This window comes from Peromyscus maniculatus, chromosome 14 (assembly GCF_049852395.1).
Source record: "Peromyscus maniculatus bairdii isolate BWxNUB_F1_BW_parent chromosome 14, HU_Pman_BW_mat_3.1, whole genome shotgun sequence".
Classification (NCBI taxonomy): Eukaryota; Metazoa; Chordata; class Mammalia; order Rodentia; family Cricetidae; genus Peromyscus; species Peromyscus maniculatus.
The window spans coordinates 49,730,606-49,743,821 of record NC_134865.1 but is presented as its reverse complement, the minus strand read 5'-3'; the positions used below and the strand labels follow the sequence as shown (position 1 = coordinate 49,743,821).

General features: G+C 38.0%; 1 protein-coding gene and 1 pseudogene across 8 annotated transcripts in view; both read right to left on the bottom strand.

The window, feature by feature from the left end:
- Fut8 (fucosyltransferase 8) overlaps nt 1-13,216 on the bottom strand; it is a 227,073-nt gene that overhangs the window by 53,719 nt on the left and 160,138 nt on the right. For all 8 annotated transcript variants that reach the window (XM_015991973.3, XM_076550917.1, XM_006973134.4 and 5 more), the window contains one exon: nt 10,850-10,964. In XM_015991973.3, the coding sequence (XP_015847459.1) occupies nt 10,850-10,964 (115 nt within the window). The remainder of the gene's footprint in view (nt 1-10,849; nt 10,965-13,216) is intronic.
- Nucleotides 11,511-11,611, bottom strand: LOC121822566 (U6 spliceosomal RNA; annotated as a pseudogene).

Genomic DNA, 13,216 nt, shown 5'->3' with positions numbered 1-13,216 from the left:
TTTTGCTTTTAAAAACAAGTTACAAATCAGATTGGTACGAATTCATCCTGATAGAAACTATATAGGAAACACACTTAAAATTATTCAATGCTATAGAATTACTGTGAAAACAAAATTAAAATGAGCTATAAATCATGCCATTTCCACATATATGTGCATACATATATATACACACACAAACATCCTTGTACTCTGTTCACTTGAGTGAGTGAGTGAGTGAGAGTGTGTGTGTGTGTGTGTGTGTGTGTGTGTGTGTGTGTGTGTGTGTGTGTAAGGTATTGGGAGAGTGAACCTAGGATCTCTTGAAGCTAGGAAAGCACTCTACTACTTGTATTCTCAGCCTTCTTTTTATTTTTCATCTATTTAGTTTATGGTTTTTCTTTCTTGCGGTTTTGCTGTTGTTTGGGGTTTTTTGTTGTTGCTGTTGTTGGTTTGAAGACAGAATCTCACTATTAGCCCTGGCTGGCTCCGAATTTACTAAGTAGACCAGGAGAGCTGGTGGCATCCTCCTGTCATTGCCTCCTACTTACTTTTTATTTTGAGACAAAGGCTCACTAAATTGCTCAGGCTGGCCTCCCAGATAGGCCTGCTGCTTCAGCTTCCCAGTAGCTGGGACTCTGGGGTTCCAGGCCTTTGCCGAGAAGGCCAGCTGTATTCGGTTTTCTTAAAGTAAGATTCATCAATAGACATGTAAGCGTCAGTTCTTTACAATGAAGATAATTGTCCAAATTTCAGAATGACAAGATTAACGTAAATAAAAGTTCCAGACAATTACCCTAATGAAAGAGCTTTGGAGGAAGAGGCTTAGAGACGTGTTTTGTCCCAGTGAAAGCTTTGCTATGAATTCAAATGCATGGTTTTGCTTCAATTTGGTAATTTAAAAATGAGACAAAATAATCTCACTTCTTAACCTCTCCTTGTCAATCCATCTTTCACTAGAGAGATACTATGCGGCTAAATGAGATAGTATACACCCCAAATTAATTTAAATACACTCTTATTTATTCACATAATCTGGGGGATACTCTTTGACTCTGTACAAGTGCAATTTGGAGATGCTGGGACTAAGCCCAGAGCCCTGTGCATGTCAAGCATGTTCTTTATCACTGAGCTAACATTTCACCTAAATCACTGAGTTTTGCTACTTAAGATTTCCCCCATACATACATAAATAAAAACTCTTTGAAGTACAGATTCTACTCACAATGAAATTTCTCACTTTTTTAGCACATTTTTTTAGCAATTGACCAAAAATTATTTTAAAAAATGGCTAAATAAGCAACAAATAAAAACATGCAGTCAATATAAACGAGACATAACATCCCCACACATCTTAAGGAGGAAACACTCAGTAACCATTAGCTCAACTAAATCTGAAAGATAAAAGAGATGTTCACTCACAAAACTAAATCCATAGATGGCAAGGCCTATGAATTATGAATTTCAGGTTCTCAATCTACTTTACCCCAAGATGTCTTCAATTCAAGAAGTAGCAAGAAATACAGGCTCACCTAGCTGGCTACTCTTAGCCGCTAATAATTAAGAATCAGAATCCCAGGGGAATCTTTCACCTCCCTCTTAAGAACTTTCCTGCCATTGGGAGGTGTTAAGCCACAGATAGCTCCTCTTTCTAATGAAGAAAGCTTGGTAAAAAGAAAGCAGGTAAGTTAAATTTTATTGTGCTCTTTGTATTCTCTAATCACAAGACTATAAACAGTTTTTTAATTTGTTTGATTAAAAAGATTTGGAATATCTAGTTTTGTGTTGGTAATGAAGAAAAGATTCATTAATACTGTAGTAAAAGCACTTCACTGTATTGGAAACAATCTGATTTCATTTCTCTAAAATCATTTTCAAAACCAATGCAGAAAAGGTAATGAAGCAACTAAGAGAACTGAAGTACTGCATGTTGGTAATTAAAATGAAAACTCTGGACATAGTTAATAACCATGAAAGCAAAAGTTAAAGAGTATTCTCATTTTTAAAAGCCAAGACTGGAAAGAATATTTCCCCGGCGAAGTTAAGATGGTCTGGAGGTGTCCCTTCCGCCCGTGCAGCGAAGAGCAATTTGTTGCAAGTAGTAAGTGCACTGCAGTGGCTCAGGCCCAAGCCTGCCACCAAGTGCTTCAGGAAACCCCTTCCCTGTGGGCCTTCTATAAAGTTTCCGTGTGGAAACTTGATGGAGAAAAGCTACCAACACACACAGTTCACAGACGGGTAGACTAGCCCACCACAGCAAAGACAGTTACTGTCCAGTATAAAAGAGCTTACGCTTGTTAAGTAGAGCAGCAAACGGCTTATTTTAAATATAATTTTAAAGACTTCGCTCTTTGTCTACATATCTCTATAGAATATTTTAAACCGATTTTAAAAAAGTGAAATCCTACAGATCTACCAGAAACAAAGGAGAAACATTTCTTTCACTGTGGATCTAGGAGAGAGTTCCACCATCTCTAGCTATTCCAAGCACCTCTACAAAGGCTCTGCCTCCCACTCAGGAGGCCTGTACACCAGGACAGTCTTATTTCCTACCACCTTAAGGGCCACAAGAAAAGGCTAGAGTTAGTCGGACAAATCCAGCCTAATATCCCATTCTAGTATATGATGCAAGCAAAACTCCTTCCAGAGACAGAGAAGGAACATTCTATCAGCTCCTGCTGATCTTTTATAAAAATGCACAAGTTGATTCTTTAAGTACCTTAACTTCTCTTTTTTTTTTTTTTTTTTTTTTTTTGGTTTTTCGAGACAGGGTTTCTCTGTGTAGCTTTGCGCCTTTCCTGGAGCTCACTTGGTAGCCCAGGCTGGCCTCGAACTCACAGAGATCCGCCTGCCTCTGCCTCCCGAGTGCTGGGATTAAAGGCGTGCGCCACCACCGCCCGGCTACCTTAACTTCTCTTTAAGTTTACAATCTGATTCTCGGCTAACGTGGTGAAGATAAAAACAGCATGCTTAGAAACTAAGCTAGAACTTCAGGAAGATCCTCTATCTTTTCACTTAGGGTGCTTCATTAGACTTTCTTACCTCAAAATCAAGACTACAAGAATGACGTGGCAGGCACTGGGGTGTTGGGGGAGGCAGAAAAAGGAGAAAGGAAAAGGGTGGAGGGGTAGAGGAGTGAAGCTAGCCCATTAGTTAGCCCTACCGCAGGTAGGACAAAAAAGACGAAGAGCACAAGGAAACTGTCTGCTACCTCCTCCCTGTGCAAAGACTGATGCAGCATTATTCTCCCCCCCCCCCCGCTTGTATGTCTGGGTGTATGCATGTTTGTGTGTGTTGGTACATAGAGCAGCCAGAAGGAAACCTGGTCTCTCGGTGGCCTGGAGCCCATCAAGGTGGGCTGGACTGAACTGGACTGAAGGGGAGCCTGTGAAATCGCCTCTTTCTGTACGCACCACGGTGACACTTAGGCTTTTCTTGGCGAGTTCTAGAGTCAAGCCATGACCTCGTGCTTGTATAGCAGGCGCGTTAGTGACTGAGCGATCCCTCTAGGTCCCTGTGTTTTGCTTTAAATAAATGGGAATAAGTTACTGTTTTACTAGTGTTTCTGCTCCACAATGTGCCATTCTTCTGGGTAGTACTGGCATTATACCACCTACTTACTCACTATTTTGAAAATCAAACCATCAATAATAAAATAAACCAGATGTCAGATCTGACTACCTCTACTTCATGTCTTCATGCAGTTCCACACAGACTGAGAATCCATTGCTACTTGAGAATAAATTTCTCTGGAACCCCCAAGTATTGTTTTGTTTTGTTTTGTTTTGTTTTGTTTTGTTTTTTTAAAGGGGGTGAAGCACTTCAGAGCACTTTCTCAAACTATCTTCACCTGATTAATACTACTCTAATTCATTTCACATTCTTTTTTAGATATAAGAATATTTATTTAGTTTTGTCTATGCACCATGTGTGTGCAGTGTCTGTGGAGGCCAGAAGGGTGCATGAGAACTGGAGGTATAGACCATTGTGAACTGCTATGTGGGTGCTGGGAACTGAACCTGGATCCTTTGGAAGAGTAGCAGCCAGTGCCCTTACCCACTGAACCATCCCTCCAGGCCCTCATTTTGCTCTCTTTACTCTTCAAAACATGGAGTGTTTAAACAATTTAACCCACAATAAATTATAAAAAGTTACTGTGTACCTTCTACAAATTTTCCCCCAAGGAGAACCTATTATTCAACAACAGTAAATTTTCAAAACTAGAAAATAGACATAATACTATTAACTAAATTGCAGGCTATGTATATATATATTTTAACGTCTTTAAAACCTTATTTATTTACTTATTTATTATTTAAGGGGGGAGCATGTGTCACAACGCACATATGGAGGTCAGAGGACAATCTATGGCAGTCAGCTCTCTCCTTCCACTCTGTGGGCCCCACTTACTGAACTCAGATAGTCAGGTCTGGTGGCAGCTTCCTTTACCATCTGAGACATCTCATTAGTCCCATATTTTCAGTTTTCACATGTACTCAGATATTCTATTATGTACTGACTTGTGTAACTATTACCAGAATCAGGATACTTACTAACTGTTCCATCAAAACAAAACCCTAGTGCTACCTCTTTGAAGATTTATTTTCATTTTATGAGTGTGTGTCTGCCATGTATGCATGTGTACCATGTGCATGCCTGGTGCCTGCAAAGGCCAGAAGAGATCCCCTTGAACTGAAGTGACAGGGGTTGAGCTGCCCTGTGGGTGCTGGGAACTGACTCCAGGTCCTTTGTCAGAGCAGTGGCTACTCCTAACCGAATGCCACCTCTCCAGACCGTTAATCCATCAGAGTCACATTCCGCAAACATTAATCCCTGGGAAGCACTGACTAGTCCCTAGACTTTCACCATTCTGAAAGCACTGTAAAAGTAACAACAGTATCATCTAACCTTTGAGAATGGCTTTTCATCATTCAATCAGACGCTTTTGAGACCCATTCAATCTGAATTGATTCATTTCATTTTGCTACTGAGTAATATTCTATTGTGTTGCTCCCACTGTACCATAGTTTACTTACCCACTGGGTGAGTGACATTTGGGTTGTTTTGTTTGAGCCTATTAAAAATTAAGTTATTATGAGCATGAATTTGTAAGTTTCTGTGTGGACACGGGTATTAATTTTTCTATAAAAAACAAAACCAAGGAATGTGATACTAGAAGATATGGTAGAGGTATATATAACTAGTATAGGAAACTGCCAAACTGTTTCCTATGATAGTTGCACTATTTTACATTCCCATAAGCAATGTATGAGAGCTGGTTACTTCACACACTCGGTAGTTTGTTTTCCCCTTTATCCATCCTGACAGGTGTTTTCTCTTCATGTCTTTAAGTTGCATCTCCTTAACAGCTGCTCAACAGCCACTTCCTGGGCTTCCTTCTCATCTATAGACCTCACATCAAGTTGTCCTTTGAAAACTGGTGCCTGTTTTCCAAGGAGACTGTTCCTTACTACTGCAATACATACTACACACAGGACCTTGGTTTGATACTGACTTGTAAAGATTTTCTTCTCTGTGACGTCTCATTCTCTTTAGCAGAGTAGTAAGTTGTAGATGAGATATTTTATTATTGATATTGAATAGGACTGGTTAGAAATTAGTTCCTCTAATGGGATTTAAAGGATGAAGATATAAGGATGTCTTGTTCCCATTCCAAATGTCCTTAGGAGTCAATCCCCTTCCCTTCAGTCTTCTCTCTCTCCTGCATTACCCCCAGCGCCCAGTTCTTTCCTTTGTAACTGCTGCAACACGGAGCCCACTGAAGTCACTGTGCTTTCCTCTCTTAAATTTCCAGTTCGTTCTTCCTTCTACATCGATTTCTCTGCTGGAGCTGTCTCTTTTCTCACTTGTTTGAAGGCTCTGGTCGCCACTGGAGTTGGTAGTATTACGGCTGGTGTAAAACCTCTGTCAGACATTCCAGCACCTGGGCAGCCTCTGTGTGGTGTCTACTGATTATCATTCATCACTTAAATTGAGATTTTCCTGCTTCTGGGTATGATAAAACTCACTTTCTATTTGCATTTTCTATTTTAGTAAGCAGTCACATTGTACGGATTCACAATGAATGTTTCTGCCATCTCTTTAAGGGTTTTGGTTCAAATGTTAATTTAAGTTAAAATCTTTTCCGTATTGCAGTGCAATCATTCTGCTTTGAGTGATCACAAGGACATGTGATAGTACGGTTTTATGATTTATCACTAAACCGTATTTATGGCTTACTTGATTTTGGAATTGCAGCATCACTTTTACAATAAGATGTTGAACAAATACAGCAAAAATGGAAGAATTCTAATTGCAGTTCAACTCACATTCAAGTAAGTTAAAAGAATAAGATACTTCTAGGTGTAATGTTAAAAAAGAGGAAGTGGGTAGGGAGTAACAACTGCCATACTACCAGTTATTCCGCTTCTAGGATCCAGATGTTAAGGGTCTCATATGCAATTCTGTAGCTTAGAATAAATTACATAAAGCCCTTTATTAGTGACAATGAAGATGGTGAGAGCATATAAAAAATAAACAAAATGACAGCACATAGTAAGCTATGGATAGCATAGTGTCACAAATTCAGAAAAGTTCCTTCAGTCCCAGCAAGTATTTCAAGAAATATTTACATTCTTGTCAAAAATGCCTAAACTGTGAAATCACTTTGGCAAGAACTTTGAATGAAGGAACTAAATTTACAGTTTACTGTAAATCTTGCCTAAAGTATAAATATACTACTCAAAATTAAGAATTATAAAGTGATTATTGGCAAATGTCACCAAGATTAAAAATGAAGAAACAAAGCAAATGACAGAGTAACATATGTAGAAAGTCTGATAAAATCTGCAAAAAATTTTCCTGATCTAATAAGCAGTTTTGGCAAAACTGCAAAATATAATATCAATATATAAAATTCAACTGTATTTTTACATACTTTCAATACTAAGATATGCTTATAGTAAAATATAAACAAAAATGCAAAGGATTTATAACAATACTTTGAAAAGAAGAACAAAGTTGGAGAAACCAGACTATCCAAGTTTAATACTTACTGAAAAGATACTGTAACCATGATGGTGTGGTAATGACAGAAGAGACATGGCTATTCTACCTGGGTTTTAACAAAAGCCATACAGTAATGGGAAAAGGCAAGACTTTCAACAATGGCTCAAATAAGCAAGAAAATGAATCTGAATTATTGCTTCATATCATAACTCCAAAAGGATCACAGACCTAAATGTACTAGCTCAATTATAAAACTAGAACTGGAGAGGCAATGGTTCCATTTGAGAGTGCTTGCCTGGCATATACAAAGCCCTGAATTCAATCCCTAGTGCCAGCAAAATAAATAAAAAATAGGCAAATGAATAAATCTCCTAGAAGAAAACATGAAAAAAAAAATCTAGCCACCTTACCTTTAGCGAAAGTTTCCTAAGTGCAAACTATAAAATACAATAGGATTTCATTAGCTTACAAACCTTTGCTTTTCAAAAGACAGTGATAAGAAAATAAATGGATGCTAGAGAGATGGTTAAGAGCACTAGCTGCTCTTCCAGAGGACCCAGGTACAGTTCCCAACACCCACATGGCAACTGACAACTGCCTGTAACTGGCTTGCTTGGTGATCTGACACCCCTTTCTGGACTGCAGGCACTAGGCATGCACATGGTGCATACACATACAATGCAGGCAAACACCTACACAGAAAAAATTTTAAATCTTAAAAAAAAAGAAAGAAAGAAATAGGTATGTTACAGATTGGAAGAAAAGATTTCCAGGATTCCTAATAAACTCAATCTAGAATAAAGAGCCTCAATAACTCAATCATAAGAAAACAAATATCCCAACTAAAAGTTAACCAAAAGATTTGAACAGGTCCTCCATTAAAGAAGGAATAAGGGAGTTGGGAAGACAGCTCAGTTGGCTTGCCTCACTAGCACGTGGACCTGAGTCTGACCTTTGGCACTCATGTGAAAAAAATCTGGGCATGGTGGTGCATCTCAAAACAAAACAAAATGGTGGTAAGCACCTGAGAAGTGACACCTGATGTTGTCCCCTGCCTGTCCCAAGTGCATGTGCACTGCTAAACACATGCACCAACACAAACATGTGCGCGCGCGCACACACACATATGCACACATAGGATAGGATAAAAGATGGTAAACTATGACTATATGATATTTTCTTTATCTATTAATTGGAAAAATATCAAATCCATGAGCATCTGAATTATTATGGAAAGCAAATGGAGTAATTTTATGAATGCGTCCACTTCTGTGATTGTCAGTTTGGGATGCATGGCAAAGGGAAGAATGAGTGAAAACCTGATAAAGTTTTCTCAATCTGAAGAACAAAACAAAAAACAACAAACTAACAAAACAACAGCAACAACAAAAACCAAGAAATTAAACATACATTCTACTCTCAGGTAAAAAGAATGAAAGCAGAAGTCCACATAAACATCTGTATACAGATGTCCAAGAGTTTATTCATAATAGCCTCAAACTGGAAGTAACTAAATGTCCCTCAAATGGCAAATAAATAAGTAAATGGTGTATCCACAAGTGTAATGTGACTCATAATTAAAAGTAACGAAATACTGATCCATACAATGTGACCCAAGGAGTCAATTTTAAAAGAGAAACAGAAAGTAAAGCAGATGGCAGGTACTTGTTACAGTGTGAGGCACTGTGACCAGATCATAGTTTAAATACAATGGCTCAAAGTTTAATGAGTATGTGGAAGCTTACAAACCATTGTTATTTCCATTTTATTAATAAACGAGATGATGGTTCTGTACCACCAGCTGTTCACAGTTCACTGAATGAGGACCTAGTTGATAGGAGATAATTACCTCTTCCCTGTAGGAGGTAAAGTGGTTCTCATTCTGCAGACTCCTCTAATGAATGGTCATGGGAGTATGAGACCAAGAGAACATGCCAACATCAAGTTGGATTTTAATGACCCCTAAACACTGATCACCCCCATTTACCTGTATGAAAACAGATGCCTTAAAATATACGAAGCATGTCAAGGACTGCCCTTTTGCTTCTAAGGTAAAGGAAAAACAGTTCTTGCACATGGAAACTATGCTAGCATAGAATTGAAAAAGGATTGAGTGGAGGACATTTTGTGGTTATTTCAACTTGAAACACTTCTTACTCGTTTTTAAATACCTCTATTATTTCACTATTTTTTCCTCAAAAGAATTTTCTTTCTTATTTTTTATTGCCAGTTAAAGATGCTTCCATCCCCCAACATTTAGGCTCTTTCAATCACTTAGAAAGGTCCACTGATTCTATTTTTTCCCACTCTCCTGTCTCTCCTTCCAAGGCAAACTCAACAGCTCTCAGTTCTTCCTGCCTGCATGACGATCTTTGTCCTAAGTGCTCTGGCTGATTCCAGTCTCTTTAAATACTAAGACAGCTCAACCACACTACTACGTTTAGATTCTATCATTCTTTGTACCTTTTATGTATAAAGCTCTTTTAAAACTAGGTTGTCACTAGTGCACCACGCCCAGGGCCCTGGGTTCAATTCCTAGCACTCAGGGGACAAACAAACAAAACTAGGATGTTGTAAAAGCAAAACCAGGAAGTGTCTAATGAATATTAATAATAAAATAAAATTCAAAAGATCTTCCTTACAAACATCAAAGGTTATATGTATGCACATAAGTAAGAACTTAAAAAGAACACACAAAAAAGAAGACGTAAAAGGTCCTTAAAAGGCTGATCAGTATTTATTTCTTGTCAAAATGACATCTATAAAATAAATATCTTGCGGTAATCATTTAATGTTCATATACCATAGAGTTCGCCCTCTATAATCCAGCTCTCAATTCTCTGCAGCACACTTCGCATCCCTCTTTTTCACACAACCTAATACTCCAGACAAACTAAAGAGTTCAGGTCTCATTTGGAATCCTGTATTACTTTTTCCCTGCTATGGTCCACTGCTCACAACAAACTCTTCAGCTAGCATATCCTTTGTCTCCATTTCTGGATGTAGAAATCAGACTTGACCATCTTCACAGTTAGGTTCAGATAATATATCCTTCATAAACTATCCCTAATGTCTCCTTCTAAATGCCAATAAGCATTTCCAATAAAATACAGTATGCTCTTAATAGTATAGTTTGTGTATATGTGAACAAGTAACTCTTTTTAGGCTAGGCAGGGACCATGTTTTAGCCACTGTTACATTCCTGAGGCATAAAATACTGTCTCTCTGAATAAATATGTAAAATAAATAGTTAATTTTTTAAAAAGCACTTGAAAGACTTTTAAAAAGCAAACTTTAATTTTCACTTGTAGATGAATTTCTAAATGGTCTTATAGATTAAAAAAAAACATCAGAGCCAGATATAGGGGTGAAAACCTGAGAGATCAGAGGAATAGGAACAGCCACGTGCTAACCTCACCTCACCAACTTCACAGCTTCAAAAATAGTTAGTTACTTCCTGTCTACCCACGCCTATATGCCTTGCTGTTCTGCCTTCTGATTTGCTCTCTGTGTCCAGCTACATCACTTCCTCCTCCTGCCCAGCTCTGTCGCTTTCTGTCTGTCTGTACAGACCTCCAGACCTCCATGGTTAACTAGTGTTGGAATTTAAGGCGTGTGCCACCATGCCTGGCTCTGTGCCCAGTGTGGCCTTGAACTCACTTAGGTCCAGACAGATCCTTGCATCCCAAGTGATAGGATTAAAGGCGTGTGCCAACATTGCATGACTTTTGTGTTTACTTAAAATGGCTGGCTTTTTCTTCTGATCTCCAGGCAAGTTTTACTTTATTGGGAGACACAATACATCACCACATTCACTTTTTATGTTATTATGGTTTTTTTTTTTTTAACCTAACCTTCTTACCTGGAGATACGTTATTCTCCGCTGGACAAGCTCTGTCAGATCTTTGGCCTCTTTTTCCCGCCAATCACCTGCTCCATCTGTTTGACTGAGGTAGTATAGATCTGTCATGATAGACCTGTGAAAACAAGCAACATTGGAGGTCCACTTATTTGTACTGTTTCAATGGATTACACAAAACTATAAGGGAGCCAAATTCTTCAGAAATATTGATACTCAGGTGTATGATGATTTATCTTATCTTTTATTTTCAACTAAGACTATGAAATTTAAAAATTAAGTTTCTATGATCCACGATTGATCCCTATAGAAAATCTTTTCTGACGAAAAGATATACAACTTTTCCCCACAGGCCAACCAGCTACACTGTTCCCCCACCCTACCCCACCCCCCAAAAAAGAAAAAAAAAGTTCAAAGACTGCAATTCAGTAGACATGATATTGGTATTTGAATAGTACCATTGTATCCTCATTCTTTATCATTTCACAGCCCTCTTAATATTCCACTCTGAGTGAGTGGGAAAAGATTAGAGGAAAAACTTGACACAAATCTTAAAAAAAATGTCTTAAATAATCAAGGATTAACAAATTCCTTCTTTTAAAGGAACAAGTACTAAGATTTTAGGTTGTGTGAACATGTTTTTTTCTTTCTTTTTTTTTTTTTTTGAAGTATGCAATGCTTCATAAATTTTGATGTTACCCTTGTGCAGAGGCCATGGGAATCTCTGTATCATTCCAGTTTTCATATGCCTACTGCCAAAGGGAACATCATCCTCTGTTACCTTTGTAGAGGAAAGTTGTCATAGGCAATTCCATCTGGAATATTGTATAGCTACAATAGTCTTTTATAGTTACTAAGTTAAAAGACTTTCTAGGGCTTGCGTGTTCTCTGAGTGTCCCCAAGGGCCCCTCCCTCTCTCCCTGACTATCTGTCTGGCCTGTAAGCTCTCCCACACATGTCTCTCACGATGCTGGGAGGGCTTCTGCTCTAACTAAGCCAGAACAACACCAAGCCTGCAAACAAGTCTCTTCCCTTTACGAAACTGACTCTTTCAGATATTTCACTGTGGTAATGAAAACCTGCTTAACATACTGAGCACATGGAATTATGATTTCACCCAAGAAGCACAGACGTCTTTAACTATAATTGTGCTGTAATGCTCAGTTGGAAATTTAAAATATTATCTCAGTTTTATAAACTTCTATCATCACAACTCACTCATAGTTCTTTATACTTCATAGGCATCACAACATCCACTCATTTCCTCCTACTCATCAAGTAGTAATGGTCACAAAACGTACTGCAAAGCTCGGTGTTAAATAGCAGTATTACTGCTGGAGATAAAGCACAGTGAAATAAAAACCCAATCTATTAGCGAATGCCTACTGGAGGAAAGAAGGAAGCCCAATACGCTATGTGTAGCTTTACAATTAAAATAAATATGTAAATATACATGCACATATATAGATGGGGACAAAAAGCTGTAAGTTTTACTGACATTCATAGCTTCAAGTGGAGGGAAAACATATTAAGCTTAATTTGAAAGAAAGTCTTTAAAATATAAAAATTGTTGTATCTTAGGCTCTCTCCTTTTTTTGTCTTAACATAGACTCCTGCAATATAGTCCAGTCTAGCATCAAACTTGTGATTTTTCTTGTATCAGTCTCTAGAATGCTGGGATTATGGGTATAAGCCTCTACACCTAACTATGGTTTCTAGATTCAGATCTTAGAAATCAAGAAATTCCTGTACCATCAAAAATGGAAGCAGAGATCTACATTTCTTAATGAACTGGTAAATTAAAGGAGCAGCTTATTTGTAATCCAAGTCATTAGTACTAAGTCTCAGCAATTCATTCCATCCCAATCTGTGTAGGAGTCAGAATGATCAAGCAACTAGATGACCAAACATAAAAAAGAAAATTGCTCAATATCATTTGACACAGGAAAATGCCAATAAAACTACAATGTGGCAATCATTTCAACCAGTTAACAGGATAGTCACACATGCACACAAAGGATTTAAAGAAAAAAGAACTCTCAGACACTGTTGGTAGGGATGTAGATTAATTCAATTATACGATTCAGCTATCTCACTTCTAAATACATGTCTGGTATCTGAAAGAAATATAATCAGCATGTCAATGAAATATGTTTATTGCTGCATTATTCACAGTAACTGGAAAGTAGAATGACCTAAATGTCCTTTCTTAAATAAGAGGATAAACAAGTGTCTTAAGAGTTTCTATTGCTGATGAAAGACCATGGCCAAAGCAAATTGGGAGAGGAAAGGGTTTATTGGCTTACATATCCCAAGTCACAGTCCATTAAGAGAAGCTAAGGCGAGAACTCAAACTGGACAGGAACCCGG